The 17331-nt window shown below is 43.6% G+C and overlaps 1 protein-coding gene across 15 annotated transcripts in view; it reads right to left on the bottom strand.

The window, feature by feature from the left end:
• The window catches only part of WNK2 (WNK lysine deficient protein kinase 2), a 102937-nt gene that overhangs the window by 41662 nt on the left and 43944 nt on the right, over window positions 1–17331 (bottom strand). For 14 of the 15 annotated variants that reach the window (XM_032120539.1, XM_032120538.1, XM_032120542.1 and 11 more), the window contains exons 5-9: window positions 9099–9187; window positions 8641–8860; window positions 5879–6167; window positions 2625–2821; window positions 1690–1833 (exon numbers count right to left, since the gene is read on the bottom strand). In XM_032120539.1, coding sequence (XP_031976430.1) covers window positions 1690–1833; window positions 2625–2821; window positions 5879–6167; window positions 8641–8860; window positions 9099–9187 — 939 coding nt within the window. The remainder of the gene's footprint in view (window positions 1–1689; window positions 1834–2624; window positions 2822–5878; window positions 6168–8640; window positions 8861–9098; window positions 9188–17331) is intronic. The other variant, XM_032120537.1, reaches the window with a different exon arrangement.

Raw genomic sequence — 17331 nt, forward strand, 5'->3', positions numbered from 1 at the left:
TTAGCAAGTATAAATGCACAGACATCCAAACTGGAAAAATAAATAAAAGTTAGGAGATACAACACTGAGCCCACATGTGTGATCCACCAGTGTATATTGATACAAGATCAATGCAATTCATTCTGTAGGCAGATGAATTTCTCACCCTAATTTCCCCTTCTTCTGCTGTCCTTCCCTACCCTCCTTAGCATGGACATTCACTGGACACTGCTGTCTCTGAGGCACATAAGTACTCTGGGAAGTTCTGCAGAGAAACTTGATCATTTTTACCTATCTTTGTAAAAATAACACTGTAAAAAGCCAGTGCCCTATTAGGCTTTCTGGAGAGATTAGAAAGCAAAGACAGACCGGTCATTAAATCCTTTTGTTGTCAGGGATAGAACTACTCCAAGAGACAGAAATGCTGTGAGAAAAGGGCATGTGAAAGAAATTAAGTTGGGTATTTACCCTACTATACCAAACCAGAATTTATTCATGGTGGAAAATAAACAACAGATTTGGAACTGTCAGCATAAAGATCCAGAGGCCAACAATGAGACCTGTGCAAATGGTGAGGTCCTAAATCTGCCTGAGTGTAAAATTTTTGGCTGAGAGAACTATGAGAATATCCCCACCCATTAGAAGAAAACCTGTTACATGACAAAACCTCACATAAGGGTATGTTTTTCAAGGAGACCAAATGACATTTCCCCATTATTGATGCTTTGAGAAGATTGCAGCAAGTTAGAAAAAACCTAAAGGCAACCTGTGAGATACATGCTGATAGAAGGCTTGGAGAGATATGGTTCGTGCCAGTCACAAAGTATAGACACTCCCTGCCCCTGCAGCACTTTCTACTGAAAGAAGAGTTACCAAGTTTTTGGTAAATTCACCAAAATGAGCCACATGAATTGCCACATCCCACCAAACTGTGGCTGCATCCCTCACAAGAGCACCCCCCTCCACTGCTGGGGAGAGCCCCTTTGGAAATACCTTTGAGGAATGCAGGGTTTGGGGTGGGATTTGATAATTCAAAATGCTCAAGAGTTACTGTTTGGAGACAACTTGCAGAGAGCCAGACTGCTGTTGGAGATGGAGTTCCTGGCTGGGTGCCTGCACTGAACTGTGTTAACACTGTATTTGCACAACGCATCCAGCAGCACTGCTGAGGATTCAGAGACAACAGTTACCAGGCTAAGAGTCTCTTTCTAAATGTTTAGAAAGGAGGTCACAAATAATAAAACAAAATTAATAAAATACTTGATTTTACACATCAAGACAGCACACTGATACCAATGCAAAGCCTCAGGCTGATGCTGGGAAGCCTTGATGGAAGACAAACTCTACCAAGACATGCCAAAGTGTGTTCATGACTGTTCTCAAGGCTGTTACTCATCCCTTAAGCCAAACACTCATTTCCCCATCCCTAAGACTCTCAAAATGCAATGGAACAGTTTCAAACACCTCAAACTCACTACAGGTATCACAGAGTCACAGGATGGCTGAGTTACAAGGGACCTTAAAAGCTTATCCTGTTTCCACCCCTGCCATGGGCAGGGACACCTTCCACTGTCCCAGGCTGCTCCAAGCCCCGTCCAGCCTGGCCTTGGGCACTGCCCGGGATCCAGGGGCAGCCCCAGCTGCTCTGGGCACCCTGTGTGAGCCAGAGCAGACACGGGGAAGGGGTGGGACGGGACAAGGTGCTCTCACCTGCTGGCCAGCTAGCACTGGTGGTGGCGGCTGCCCCAGCGGGAGCGAGGGGACGGTGGTGGGGACGACGGGGAACGGCATGGCCGGCTCCTGGTAGTGCTGGGGCACCACGGCGGGCGGCGCCGGCACCGCGGGCAGGACAGGCTGCGGAGAGACAGCGGCGTTAGGGAGGGCAGCCACCAGTAACGTGGGCCTCCACAACAGTGATCAGAATGGAACAGTTTTCAACTATGGCCAGGAGATTAAACACAGAATCACAGAATTCCAGAATGGTTTGGGTCGGAAGGGACCTTAAAGATCATCTCATTCCAGCCCCTGCCATGGACAACACCATCTTTCACTAATCCCAGGGTGCTCCCAGCCCCAATGTCCAGCCTGGCCTGGGACACTGCCAGGGATCCAGGGGCAGCCACAGCTGCTCTGGGAAACCTCTTCCAGGATCTCACTGCCCTCTCACAGGGAAGAATCTTTTCCCCATATCCCATCTATCCCTGCCCTCTGGCACTGGGAAGCCATTCCCTGTGTCCTGTCCCACCATCCCTTGTTCCCAGGCCCTCTCCAGCTCTCCTGGAGCCTCTTTAGGCACTGCAAGGGGTTCCAAGGTCTCCCTAGAGCCTTCTCTTCTCCAGGCTCACCAGCCCCAGCTCTCCCAGGCTATCTCCAGAGCACAAAGGCTCCAGCCCTTGGAGAATCTTTGTGGCTTCCTTTGGATCATTCCAGCAGGTCTGTGTCCTTCTAGTGCTCCACTGCAAAGCCATTAAAGCAGCTCAGTGCCAAGAGATTGATAAGGAACTGAGCAGGTCACCATCCACAGAGGTGAGCAAGGAATACATAAAGAGACCCCTGGAATCCATGTCCTCTGGGAACAAGAGTATAAATGATAATATGAAATACAACCCAGGATACAGAATTATTTGAAAAAGCTTTGGACTTACTGCAGAGGGCTGCTGGTAGTGGCTGAGCTGCGGGAGGCTGTGGGGCACGGCCTGGCCCTCGCTCAGGGGGGGGCTGTACACCCGCTGGATGGCCGGAGGCACCGTGTCCGGCAGCGACGAGTAGATGACACTTTGCTGGCTGCTCTGGGAGTCAGAATAAACAGTGGAACCCTGGCCGCTGTCAAACGTGCTGTCAGCTGCAAGAACAGTCATTTTTATTAAAAGCTCAACAACTCCAAATGTTCAAGTAATGACTTTAGAGCAAGGTCGCCATGGTTTATGTAATTAGCACTTTTACTACTCTCACCCTTTTGTTATATAAATAAATTATACAACACCAGTGTTATTCCCTACAAAAGGCACACACTGCTTCTCTTAAGCCAAAACCCATCCCTGTGGATTTCTGTGCACACTGATATTTTAGGCACATTAGTATTTCCTTTAAAGGGCATAAGGTTGACATTAAGAATTGCAGATGTTTATAGATTTTGTAGGATGAAAGGAGAGGAAACCCCAATTGTCATGTTCAGAGCAGATCACAGGGTCTTTTAGAGTTCAAGCTTCTAGGGATGCACTGACTTTAACACTGCTTTTATTAGCAGCAATGAAAATTACAGAATTCTTTATGCTGTATGATTTTAGTCCAGCAAGCGATGCCCTGCTTGAGTGTTGTGCAACTGAAGGTCAGACACAAACCCATGTGCAGGTTCCAGTGAGTTTGGCACACTCAGAGCTCTGTGGGAGTTTCTTGTGGAGCATTTGCCCAGTTAACCTGTAGAACTGCACAGCTACAGGCACTGGGCAAGCACTGGGTCCTTTATCAACTGGAAATATTGGCATTACTGATTTTAAAATGTCTTTTCATGGCTTTTAAAGTGGTAAAGTACAAGTGCCCAGCTCTGTTTGAGCCTAAGTTACTGCTTTCTCCACTTGAGAAAGGAAGTGAGACAACCAGACTGCAACCGGACGTATCCCAAGTACAAACAGCCTCTAATAGGGATTTAAAATTCAAAAATGAAAGAAAACATCAACACAGTTTAAAAAACCATCTAAAGTTACAGCTAAGCTTAAATACTATTTCTTTTTCCAACACTTTCCATTGTCTATTTTTCCATATTCTAAATAAAGTTTTACTTATTTGGCTTTCAAATAAATTATTTTTTAATAGCACCAGAGATGACATTTCTCTTCAGTACTCCCAAACTATTCTCCCAACAGTTTTTTTTTTTTTTCCAAAATTAAACTCCCCTCTCTTATTTATTCAGTTCATTTCTGAACAGCCAACACAGCCCTATTCTCATTATGGGATTTCTGCTGCATACAAAATTCCATTTTATTACAAACAATTATTCAGGACCTCAAAGGAAAGAAAAAAGAGAGTCTAATGGTAGAGTGCTAAAGTAAAAGCTGTGAGTCAGTCTCAGGTTTTTATAGAATGTACATTGCACGCATTAAGTTATTAATTTCCACTTTTACATTCCACCTCAAATTATATGAACGGGTACCACCCTAATTTACAGAGGTCCTATGCTAAGAAAATGTTCAAATAATCTGATGGTAAATTGTCAAATAATACCAAGTACTGGTTAAAAGTTGAGGAGGAGTAGGAAATAAATTGTGGGGCTTATATTTGTATAAAATTTTGCCAACTCATGTCCAGCAGAGCCATGCAGAGCCACAAGTCACTTCACTGCAGCACTAGAAACAGAGAGTCATAATTGCAGTGTTCCTCAAAGGAATTAGCATGAAATAAGTATATGATCCATAAAAATGAAATGAGCTCATTTTAGCTTCAGATAAAAAGCTTTGTGAATATGGCAATATTGTGAGTGTTATGCAAATGTGGCTATTTCTCATATAATGTTAAGGGACTTTTCCTGTACAGGCACACATGGATATTTCAGTACTCAAAGCAGACCTCAGTGTAGCCCTTTATACAATACCTGAATTGAAGCAGCAGCTGTGTCTTGCTAAAGGTAATGAATCTTTAACTTAAATGTGCTTCCATACAAGCCCAGAACAGTAAAAGAGAAACTCTATGATAATTGTTCAGTAGCAAAATATGCACATCAGATTTTATCAAAAAAGCTGTCTTGGAAAAAACAAAAGAACTCCCACAAAATTTCAAGTCTTCCAAGCTGGAAGGGCATTAAAGCTCATCCCATTCCACCCCCTGCCATGGGCAGGAATACCTTCCACTAGCCCAGCTGGCTCCAACCTGGCCCTGAACATTTCCACAGATGTAGCTAAAGTGTCTGGCAATGTTTCCTTCAAGATGTTTAAAAATACACACAGATCCAAATTTCAGTACCAGGGCTTGAGTCAGTAACAAAGGTGGATTTTAGGGGCCAGAACCAGGGCAGACTGAAGGGCTGGTAGATCAGTGACCCCCTACTCTGACCTGCCAGAGGGAAGATCAAACTGCCCATTACCAAAAGCCTCTGGCTTCAGGGCACGAGCTTGGGACAAAAGAGAGCCTGGGGGAACAAGGGTAAGCCCCTGACCATGACTTGAGGAGCCCCCAGGGATTACAATGCCAGTCCAGAGGTCCGGCTGGTGTTCCCAAGATGCCTGACCAAAACACAGCTGGTATTTCCCACAAAGCAGGGAAACCTTAAATTATATCATGTCACATCCAGAGATGGATTTTTTTTTTCTGCTGCAGACCTTTGCACAGCGTCACAAAAAACTGCATGTGAGCCATCAAGAGTCACTCCAAAACACAAGTGCCTGCAGTGCCTTGGTTCAGTAAGGTCTGGTTTCCAATGAGCATTTCCACATGGCCAACATAATTTGAAAGAGCCACCAGTCACTTTGACCAGTTTGAATCACAGACTCATAAAATATTCCGAGTTGGAAGAGACCCACAAGGATCATCAATCAGTTTGGTGCCAATTCAATTTCTGCAGGCTCTGAAATCATGCTTTGCACAACCTTAAAAGTGTTGATCCCACCACCTGGCATAGAAAACATGCATTTTTTGTGTCGAGCAGCAGGTCTTGCTTTTCCATTTACAAATATGTTATGGTTTTGGCATTTATTGCTACCAAGGCAGAGTTATATAGAGATATCTATATAACATTGTTTTCTTGAACCTTCACTGCTTTCATAATTGTCATGCATCTGGTCCTGGATGCTTGTGGGTTTTGAGCTACTGTGCAAAATCACACAGAGTTCATCTGAGCTCCGATCATTGTGGGCTCCCCCCTCGGACATTCATCCCCGTGTGCCCCCAGAGCCAACACGGGACTTACACGCGACGGAGGTGACGCTGGTGGGCAGGTTCTGCTGGAAGGGGTGCTGGTCCGCCTCCGGCTCCTCAGGCTCCGACAGGATGTGGTGCCCCGTGTGGGAAAGGTAGGTGACCTGGACCTGCTGTGCCTGCGGTGCCTTCAGCTTCTCCAGGCACTCCGAGTCCCGCCGCTCCTCCGACTGCATCCTCGGCCAGATCCGCTCCCTCCTCCAGAGGATCAGCGCTACTCTGTCGCGTATGGACTTGGCCACGATCTTGAGATCGTTCTCGTGGAAAAACCCCGAGTCAATCTAGAGAGGAGGCACACACTCAGCACGGTCCCGTGCACGTGGCTGGGCACCACACGAGCACACACGCGATACTCAAACCTCTTCCTAATAAGAAAACATCATTTTGAAACAACATGAATTTATACAGGTTTATTTCTCACAAGAACAGGAACTCAAGAGCTTGATGGGGTGGGGCTCTTTTTCAGTAAAACTTCTATTCCTATTGCATTAAAAAACCCCAGGATGTAATTTCTAAGACCTGAATATGTACTGGCTCTAACCGTTCCCCACTAAACACCCATTGAGGAGAGCAAGTTTAATCACAGACGGGTTCCCCTCTTTTTTTTTTCTTTTCAATACTAAAAGAATAGACAAAACAGGAAAAAGAATCCCTGAACAATGCACCTGGAGTGAATCAAAGTGCCTCTAAATATGAATTTTTTGCCTTAACCTTTCCAGCACACAGCATTTTCTAAATTTCTCTGCTTGATAGTACAGCAAGTCATGAAGGACAAGATGTTAACAGAATTATGTCTCAAATTAACTTCTCTTAAATAGTGAAGTCAGTCAGTATTGATTGACTTCAACAAAGAAAAAGCAGACTGTTCCCACTTGATGGAAAAGGGGACAAGGCTTCTCAGAACTCAACTGCTCAACAGATAAAATGGAAATTTGTCTTCATACTATTTGTTTGCATAATCTCCTGCAGTGCAGGGTATGAATTTTCGTTTAATAATGACCTACCAGAGCTTTGTCTGCTCTCCCTGCATTCTTAACATGCATATTCGACAGATTGAAAGCATTTACAACCATGGGGGAAATCTAGAAGCTTTCCTGTTTTGCTCTTGCCCAAACATAAGGCAGTTTCACATCTTAGATTTTCACTGCTAAAATTAATGGGTGCAAAGCAGCTTAAAACACAGCTTCATTTCAATGAAGCCATGCCCCTTTGCAGTACCCACTAGCTGGGAGAGCTAACTTCACTTTCCAAACCCACTAGAAGGTTTTGAGTTCCCTTTGCCCACATCCTTCAGGCAGGTGGGATTGCCTGACTACCAAAAACCCACCGGTAATGATAAATAATTCCCTGGACTCAGAAGGTCTCCTGCACTCTTCTCTTCCACAGCACATAAGGCAACAAATTGATGAAAGCACATGGCTTTGGTGTTCCACAATTCACAAGGACTAGAAAAAGACATTTAGGAATAAATGTTCCCCTTTTCTGCCCCTGCAACAGCCTCAGGTTTGAAAGCATTCCATGGGCAGTCACTTAGGTAAGTATTAATGTAGAATACAGATTTTAAAATTATTTGGGAATTATCTGGGAAAGGGTACAGTGTCACTGTAGTCTGGGCATGATCCTTTTAAATACAATTTTCACAAGAATTATTTCATTTGCAAAATAGAACATCACAACTATGGACCAAGCAACCTAAGAACTTCAAAATTCCAAATATTGTCATCAATATTTAAATGCAAAATATAACAGCAAGTAATGGCACCAGAGCAATTTATAAACTAAATGAGGTCTGTAATGATATATTGCTGGAAAAACACTGGACCTACTGCAAACTAACGACAAGAAGACAAAGGAGCCCAGATTCCTCCCACTAAACTTGTAGATGGTGATGAGTTCCAGCAGAGCAAGGCAGCATTACCAAAATGAGTGCCTCCTGAGCAGAACAAGAGTGGTAATGACATCATTAAATGGGATCCCTGGGGATTTAGAGTCTAATAGGAACATTTCTGCAAGCACAGGAACGTTCAGACCCCTGGCTCAGTGCTCACTGTCCCTGTGCCTCTGTGACATCCGAACACCAAAACAACTGCAGCAAAGACACCATTAAAATATGAGCTCAAGGAAAACATGGTGAAACTGGAACACAGATTCCCTAACAAAAGCCCAGAATTGTAAAGATACAGAAATACAGCACGTGGAACTTACCTGTTAAAACATCCAAAGCTTACTCCTAACTCAGTGAACCCAATTTCCTATCAAAGTTTGGGGGTAGAGGGGCTGACCACAGACCTTTCTCGTCTACATTCCTTCTAAGGAACACCAACAGAAAAGATGGGAAAAAGTGTTTGGGAGAATTCAATGCAGAATATTTTGTGATTGAACTTCTGAACTCTTCGAATGTATTTCTAGCTGCTGTCTGGAACTAAACAGATTCCAACAAATTCAAATATATTCAACAGCCTATAGAAACCAGCAGAGGAGCTTGCAAAATATAAAAGAAGTCCAGACCTCTACAGTCCCTAAGCTATTTAAATTGTGATTTCAGGCATCTCTTTTCAAACAACATGTTTCAGTTAGTTCTTCCCCATTTGCCCCTTTCTTGCAGTAGTCATTCCAAAGTCAATGCAAAGTGCCTAAACTGGACACCTGGAATGGTTCAAGCAGAAGTTACTTTACCCAACTCGTTCCTGTTGTCCCTTGAGATTTATGCACTACTTTCTATATAGACACATTTTTGTCAGAAGTGTATTTTACCATTTCTTGTGCAACATCATCAGGAGTTTCCTTCTCCAGATCAAAAGTAAACTCAATGGCTCCATTATCTTTGGGTTTTCCTTTCAGTTTCTTAGGATCTTCTACCCAGAGTCTTAAGGCAATAGAGGATTTCCTACCATGGTCTTCTTCTGCAAGTTCCACTCTTACCCCAGTATCTTCAGCAAAAAAGGCATGGCTTAGTAAATCTTTAATTTCATATCTGCAAAGGATATAAAGAAGATTCAAATACTGCAAGTCAACAATCTCAGAAAGGTTTGTAACAAGAAACTGCTGTTAAAGGTGGAAACATTTACAGTATGTTTGGTGTTCGCCCATAATGAATTAGTGTTCTTTTTGAAAAGACATGGGATTTCCCATGTTATTGAAAAGGAAATTGAAAAAGTGACATTTCCCATTTCCCAAAGCTTTAGCAATATTCATGCACCACAAGCACAAACCTTTCTTCTTTGTTTTTGCAGATGCACTCCCCAATTATCTCCTTAATTTCAGGATCAGTAACTTTCTCAAAGCTTGCTGGCTTTATACCCTAAAAGCACAGAGAAAAACAATTTAATGTGAAAAAGAATTACATTATACCTCTAAATTAAGCATATTTTCTCTGCATTTTAACGGTAATTCAACCTGGGAAGTAACTAATACTTTTAAGTTGTTAGTCTTAATGCAAAACTGAGTTGAGGATTTAGGGCTACTATATTTCTAAATACCATTGCACTTCAAAATTAGTACATTACCTTGCACGAGCTAAGCCATACACAGGGCAGGTATCCCTTTTTCTTTACCAACCTTTGCAAATTTTACCTTTATATCCTCTGGACTCTGAAGTGAATATTCAAGAAATAGCTAATTTTAAATTTCAAAAATAACCATTTTCTGAAATGATTCCTTTCATGTTTTCGCCTTAACCCTCAAAGCACTAAATGAATAAAGACAAATAATCACAGTTTTCTTCAGATAGCTAGTACTGAAAATGAGTCAAAAACCAAGCAGGGAAGCAGGAGAATATGCTCAACAGCTCTGCATCGCTCCTGAATTTCCCAGGATATTGTTAGAAACCCCTTGGGAATATGTGGTAGAGCAGGTGTAACCTATAAATCTAGTTAAATTTCTGTCAAATGCTAGCATTTTTGCTGGGAACAGATTTGGAACAGCAACCTATGAGCACAGCCTTTCAAGGAGAACACCCAGCTACCCACTGCAGAAGAAAACCTGGAGAAGCAGACTCAGTATCCCCACATCGGGAGCTCAGCTCCACGCAGGCACAGCAGGGAGAGTCTGCTTTTTTTTAAGGTTAGGTGGGATTGTGTTAAGAAGATGGAGAGGATTTAAAAGGGACACAGACACATGCACACTCCTAGGACAGTCACAGGTCAGCTCTCCCTACTTTCTAGTGTTTCAGGACCAAGATCTTAACTCAGCATGATCCCCCTCAGGGTACACAAATAACATATAATATTAAAACAACAGGCACCTTACCACCATAAGGAGAGACTGCAGGAGAAGAGGTATGCTAGCCTCAGGCTAAAGAGCTGTTCTTATATGACGTCATCACCCTGTACAAACCATCCAAATATACCAAAAAAATATTGATGGGGAACACCTGCACAGCTACAGATGTGGGGCTGAGCGTTTGCAAAGCCCAGGGTGATAATTTCCTTTGATTCCAGGCTGTGGACAAGGAGGAAGGGATGTTCCAACAGGAACAGCCGCCACTTCCAGCGAGGCCACCTCAGTAACCTCTTGTCAAAGGATGCTCATCCTCACCAGCCCCCAGCGCCTCGCACCTCCTTCCACCCAGAGCAGCAGGAGGTTTCCTGTGAATGCCTTCCATGTATGTATTCAGCTACACATGACAAGTGGCAGCACAAGAAGGTCTTCTGTTTATTTGTGATGTCCAGCTTAAATCACAGAATTAATTGATTCCCTTTCAAAAACACGTTATTACCTCTGCCTACTAAACCAAGATGTACATAGATGAAAATGTGACAAAATTAATTTGAGAAGAGATGATGCAGTCAGACCCTATCACTTAAGGACCCAAGTACTTCCAATGAAGTCAATAAGCAGAACAAAAAGGAAACACAATTTCCTTTATCTAAAAAACCAGAATGTGATTAAGCACATAACTGAATGGGAATTGGACATTTAGCTCCATTCAAATCCTTTTAAAGTTTCACCCTGGAATAACAGTAAATAATGGCTCATGCAGTCACAGATAAGGAGCCCTGCAGAATGGACTTTTGGTTCACCCAGTGGATTAAAAAAAGAAAACAAGTATTTTCAGGGAGCGTCTGCAAGTAATACACTGAATTAAGTCTTCAGTAAATTTTATGGATGAATTTCAGTGACGGCTGGAGCCTCTTCGAGAATTTCTGAATATTCCAGCATCAGATTATACTTTATCCTTTTATGCACATCCTGTTGCTATACAAGCCTCAGATTCTACTTCAAACATTATTAATTAGTAATTTTAGGTCAACAACCCCCTATTTGTCTTAAAATTCTAGAGTGAAATATGTAAACCATAAATTTTGAAAAAATAGTAATAAAAATGCAGAATAGTCACACGAATACTCAGCTCCCCGGTTGTGCTTCAGCAGAAAGCTGCAGAGAGCCAAAGAAACCCATTTTTGTGAGAACAAACCAAAATAATCTGTACACGTGGCTGGCTGTGACCCACTAAAAAGAATTATTTGCTTAAGCAACCCTAAATCTTACTGATGAGATGAGGGTTCAAGTTTTGTGTATTAGAAAAATGTGTCAAAAGGCACTGGAGTGCCCAGGCTGGCTCCAGTGTGCCAAGGAGAGCTCTTAGGAGAGCTCTGATACCTGAACCAGAAATGAAAGAAAACAAAGCACCACTAAAACGTATTTTCAGCAGGACTCCTCTGTACCCCAATTCACCTTTAAGCTACAGGAGCCTAGTGTGCTCTCCAGTGAGGAGGAGTTGCATGAAAACTTTATCAATTCAAAACAGAAAGGACAAATCTGTACATTTCAGTACACTGTTGTTTGCTGATTGAAAACTGTTGAAAACTGATTTCCGTATCAGTGTGATACTCACTACGAAGAAAGGGTAATAAGACCTAATAAAGGCTTTAGCCTGAAGAGAGGCAGGTTTAGATTATACATAAGGAAGAAATTCCTCCCTGGGAGGGTGGGCAGGCCCTGGCACAGCGTGCCCAGAGCAGCTGGGGCTGCCCCTGGATCCCTGGCAGTGCCCAAGGCCAGGCTGGACATTGGGGTTTGGAGCAGCCTGGGACAGTGGGAGGTGTCCCTGCCATGGCAGGGGTGGAATGGGATGGGCTTTAAGGCCCCTTCCAACCCAAACCATTCTATGATTCTATGAAAGACCACCAGCTGCTATAGATTAATGTTTACTGAAAAATATCCCACAAACATGTGTCAGTACCCATTTAATGGGGGGAAAATGCACACACACACAAAATCCAAAAAACCGAAAAAACAGTAGAGACAACTTAGACCATACCATGCAGAGCTTCCAACTACCTAGAGGAATATATTGCTCACATCTCTATGCACTCAAGGAATCCTGCCAACTGCTTTTTACAATTTTTGTAAGCATTCCATAGGTATCTTTACACAAAATGAACTTATGAAAGACACAAATAGCACGAGGCATATCAGAGTTTCATCCAATTTAATTTTTTTTTTGAGAATTCAGAAATAATCTTCAGGTACATGGTTCAACCTTAACTCTGAGATGACTGGGATGGAGCAGGGAGGGACATGTTGGGCATCTAGAAATCAGGTTTGCCTGAAAACAGTCCATTTAGCAGAACCTCGATGACTGATTCCCAATATTGACTTTACAAATTAAAAAAGTAACTCTTCCACCAACACTTTATTTTCACCATCTTTTGATGGAACACCGACTCCTCTCCAAAGATCCATTGTGTTAGTCTGCTGAACAGCTAAGCTACGAATAGAGACTAAAACAAACAAGGACAAAACACGGAGAGTGAAGTACTGAACAGAGCTGCTTTGCCGAAGTGTTCTCTCCCTGTCCCTATGCTATAGGGCCCTTTTGTTTCTTACTCTTCATTAAACTCTCCAAGGCCATCTCACTGGGATGCTGCAAACCCTCCCTGCAGCACTGTGCCCCTGACAATGAAGGGGGCTTCTATTTGCCATCTCATTCACTTCAACAAAAGCCATCTGTCTTCCCTGAGCATTCCCAAGGAAACATGGCACCAAAATTCAAAGTGTATTAGCTAAGAAATTACCCATGATGGCTCGAAAGCTGTACAGCCTGCTATAAATTAAAATAAACTCAACACCACCACATGTGAAAGGCAGGGCTCGCTGGGTGGCATAAGGGGCATAAGGATAACACAAGGTCCTTAAATGTTAAAATATAGATACACATATATAAACCACAAGCAAAATGAGAGATCAAATAATTTCCCATTTGAGAATTCCTGTCCCCAACAGGATGATTTATTCTGACTCCCTCACCAGCACTTATTCCCATCCCCTTCCTTCTGAAGCAACTAGATTTGTGATCCATTGCCCTCCAGTACAAGGCAGCTGAGTCTACAGCCAGACACATACAGACATGAAAGTTGTAGCCTTCATGCTGAGGGAAAAAACGTGCTGCTTGTTTTGCAGGGTCTAAAAACAGCCACTTGCCAGTTTCCATCAGCAGAGCACACTTTGGAAGAGCAGCACGTGATGCTTTGAAGGGACACAGCAAATGCCACACAAGTCAACGGCACGTCTGACCCACGTCAGTCAGTTTTCTAGAGGCTTTCCTGGCCCCTAGAAGGTGCCCTTCCACCCCAGGACAGCCTGCTCTGGGCTACCACCCCACCTCCCACTTGAAGGTAAATCTGTAGGCTCATGTCATTCCTAAAAAAGGAAAAAACCTTCTACCAAAAAAGCTGGAGCCATGTTTCCAGCTGAAACCACCCTGGCACACACACTCTGAAGTCACTGAAATAAAGGTAAAGCTCTCAGTTTTACCAGGATTTTGTTCCATGACATCACTGTGTGCAATTATAAACTCATCTCTGTTTCACTCCAGAATGGTGCTCCATCTTAATGCGAAGCTAAGAGGATTACCTGCAGATCTAAGATGATCTCCAAAAGCCACAAGAAGTCCATGCAATGACATTCACAGCATTGTTTGCCTGCTGTCATTGTGCCACAGCCACAGCATTTATTTAGTGTGTGCAATATGGCATACAGCCTGCAAATGCTGAGAAAACCTTCAATAGTGGATGAAAACAAACAATATGAAAGCTTTAAATGAAAACCAGAACACTGTAACAAGGTGGGTTGTTCTGAAGCACAGGTTTCTACCACTAAATCCAAGGAGATGGCCAGGAACTCCCTGGAGATGCAGCTGCTCTGCTGTGCATTCTGCAGCGCATCCCTAAGAAAACACTGGGCTGGAGCCGCCTGGGAAGGTCACGGATTTCAATGTTTCATCACTATTGTCTACATCAAAATCACTTGGCAGAATGATTAAACACAAAAAAAATCTGAGTAAGAAAAACCATCAAGTTATGCATGAAAAATGAGATTATGGCATCAGAACGAAGGGCACTGCAAATATGCTGACCAGGAAATCCCTTCAAAGTGAACTGTGGTAAATGTGGCTTGGCCCCACTGCTTGGGAAAGATGTATTTTCTATTTACAGTACATATCCATTTTTTTATTGTTTACACTCCATCATTCAGGCTGAAAGGGCAGAGAGAGGTGACAAGTTGGAACAAGCACATCTTGTCTGGCAGAAAAATGAGCCCCTCTGCACATTTCCAAACATGACCACCACCTTATCCTGGACAACTGCAAACACAGGCACACGTGGAAAAACAGGAATTCAAAAATTAAAGCAGCAATTAATCCATGAGAATATGGTCAGGCAGAATAAAAGGTTACTGAAATGGATAAAGTTTAATAATCTTACACTACAGACATGCAGAATGTGACATATGCTGAAATAATAATGTCTCAGAAAGGTAGTGTTTATATTTTCTACACTGATAAGGACCATCAGTGTGCGTGACTTGGACAGCCAGGACTTGACGTGTATCTTATGCCCTAGTAGCAGGCACGGGCTTGGTAGAGTGTTAGGACACAGAGTAGAAACTACTGAAAAAGGTATTTTAGTGGCAAAACCCAAATCATGCCCTGCCTGTGCTGGGCAGCGGAGGGAATGCCAGCTCAGTGAGACCCAACAGAAGGTAGGTAGTCTAAAGATTTTGTTGGTTGTTGCTCCTTGATGCAAACTCTAGCCAGCAATTCCAACCCTGCAGATGCTATCAACACCTCCGGTGGTTGCCACTGCAATGCTGAGCCCAAGGCATGAAAAGAAAGGTATTTTATTTTATCCTTTTTAAATAAAGGCATCAGGCAGCTAGACACGGCAAACATATTTTTACAATGTGCTGACCCTCAATTTAAAACACTAGAAACAGTATTTATATTTCTGGTGCAAAAAAGCCCCAGCTTCATAAAAAAGTACATAAATGTCTCACTGAGGAGCTGCAGCATTCAGGGGCTCTGCAACCTCCACCCAAGAAGGTCAGAGCCACCTTCTGCTCTAGCGAGAGCCCCAAACCTAATCTAATACTGGAAGAAAACAGTAATTCAGCCTCTTGGGTTTAGTCTACAATCCATTTCTGACTGTATTTCAGTCTCTAAGCCCCAAGGCTCGCACAAGCTGCTGCATCACCAACCCTAACTCTTCATCCAAGTGATTTTAGAGTTACTTTGTCTGTGTGCAGTCACTGCCCAGCTTAGGGCAGAGCCCACTGCATCGTGCTGGCTCAGGACCCCACACCCCGAACTTCCACACCTCCTCCTCAGCTGCTGCGTCCCTCAGACCCCGCAGGCGACTCACGCAGGTCGGAGCAGGGTCCCTTCTGTCGGCAGCTCTCCTGCAGAAGCAGCTCCTCTAGGGAAGCTGTTGAGCCCACCAGAAGGTTCCTCCTGGGACAGAGGATCTCCCCAGGACATGAGGCTCCTCCTGCACCCTCACCCCAGAGGTCCACCCCCTGCTCCTCCTTCCTGCCTGACAGTAGTACAGCTCATGGCATTTGACTGGGCTTTCTCCATTCCACAGGGAGCTGGTTAACCCTTTCCTTGGAAAAACCGCAATGCCAATTTTGCCACCTAAGGAATCCTGGTGCCTTTGCTCCCACTGCTACTACCCCAAATTCAGACAAAAACTGCACACCCTCCGTGCTGGTACCTGATGTTTTTGTCTCCAGCTTTCCCCGCCAGAAAGTTCTGCTTCAAAAATAAATACCCCTTGCAACGACCTTTCAACAGCTTCTCTGCCAGTGCTTGTTCTATGTGATAAACATCATCTCCCACTCTCCGAAGCTGCCAGTATAAAGCCAGTTTTACAAATACAAATTATAATGATTTACCATCTAATCCTGAGCCATGTAAAGGTTACTGCCATAGAAAACAAGTTGGCTCAGGCTGCCATCAGTGTTTAAAAAAATAGCTACTTAAGTCTGCAAATTGAAATATAACATCTAATTGGAATCCCCTGATTAATCATTATTCTTTGCCATCTTGGATATTGCTTTGATAAATGAAGCTTAGGAGCCTTTCAAAGTCTTAACTACCAATATTCCAGATGGCTAAGAGGTGTACACAGAGCTTCTCTGGGTACATGGAGCAATGAAGAGCTCGATGTTCTCCGTGGCTCCAGGTGCACACACACATTCCCAGTAACACCAGCCAACCATGCCGGCCACTCCCACAGTGATATTGGGTACCTCACTGGTCTCACACACACGAGATGAGGCCACAGAGCCTAAAATCAGAAGAGCCTCTTGTAGCCACTCTGAAGTTGTAGAGTCCAAGGAAGTATCCCCTAAGCTGCCCACACTGGTAGCATTCAGGCCATATCTGAAGGACTACATACCAAAACAGAGCCAACATCCCTTGTGCCAAAGGTAATAAACACTGTGATAAAGAACCACAGAGTAACAACATGGAATAACCACGTGGCTCTAGGATCACAGAATCACAGAATAGTTTGGGTTGGAAGGCACCTTAAAGATCATCTGATTGCAACCTCCCTGTAATGGACAGGGACACCTTCCACTAGACCAGGTTGCTCCAAGCCCTGTCCAACCTAGCCTTGAATAACAAGGATAAAGGCAAGGAACTCCCCTGAGCCATCAAACCCATTCCATGTCTCTGAGAAGCTGCAGCATGGTTTTCAGCAAGCCCATGGTACAGAGCATGGTCAGCAGCCAGCAGATCCATGGCTGCACACACTCACCTCCCTGCAATGCCAAGGAAGCTGCTCCAGACACAAGATGAAGATAACTGCACTGCTGAGCAGTTTCTGAGGCCTTTGTGGGCTTTAAAATTATTTCTGAGTGGCTCTGGGTTGAAAGCAATGCTCTAAGAAGAGTTAAACTATCAAGCAGCAGCCCACTGGGCTGTATTTGTGGCTGATGGAGATAAAATCAGTGACAAAGATTACTGAAAATATTTCATGTAGCTGCATCCAGTCAAATATACCCCAAGTGCAGAATTTTAAATTTATGCATAAGCCTGAAACAGGTTTGTGTAACCCAAAGCTCAGACACCTCAACTTCTGCAACGCAGTATACACTCAGCAGTACTGACACCTCATCAAAATATGCTTTTAAACCTCCAAATGACAAGATCCAATA

The sequence above is a fragment of the Corvus moneduloides genome, chromosome 11 (genome assembly GCF_009650955.1).
Source record: "Corvus moneduloides isolate bCorMon1 chromosome 11, bCorMon1.pri, whole genome shotgun sequence".
Classification (NCBI taxonomy): domain Eukaryota; kingdom Metazoa; phylum Chordata; class Aves; order Passeriformes; family Corvidae; genus Corvus; species Corvus moneduloides.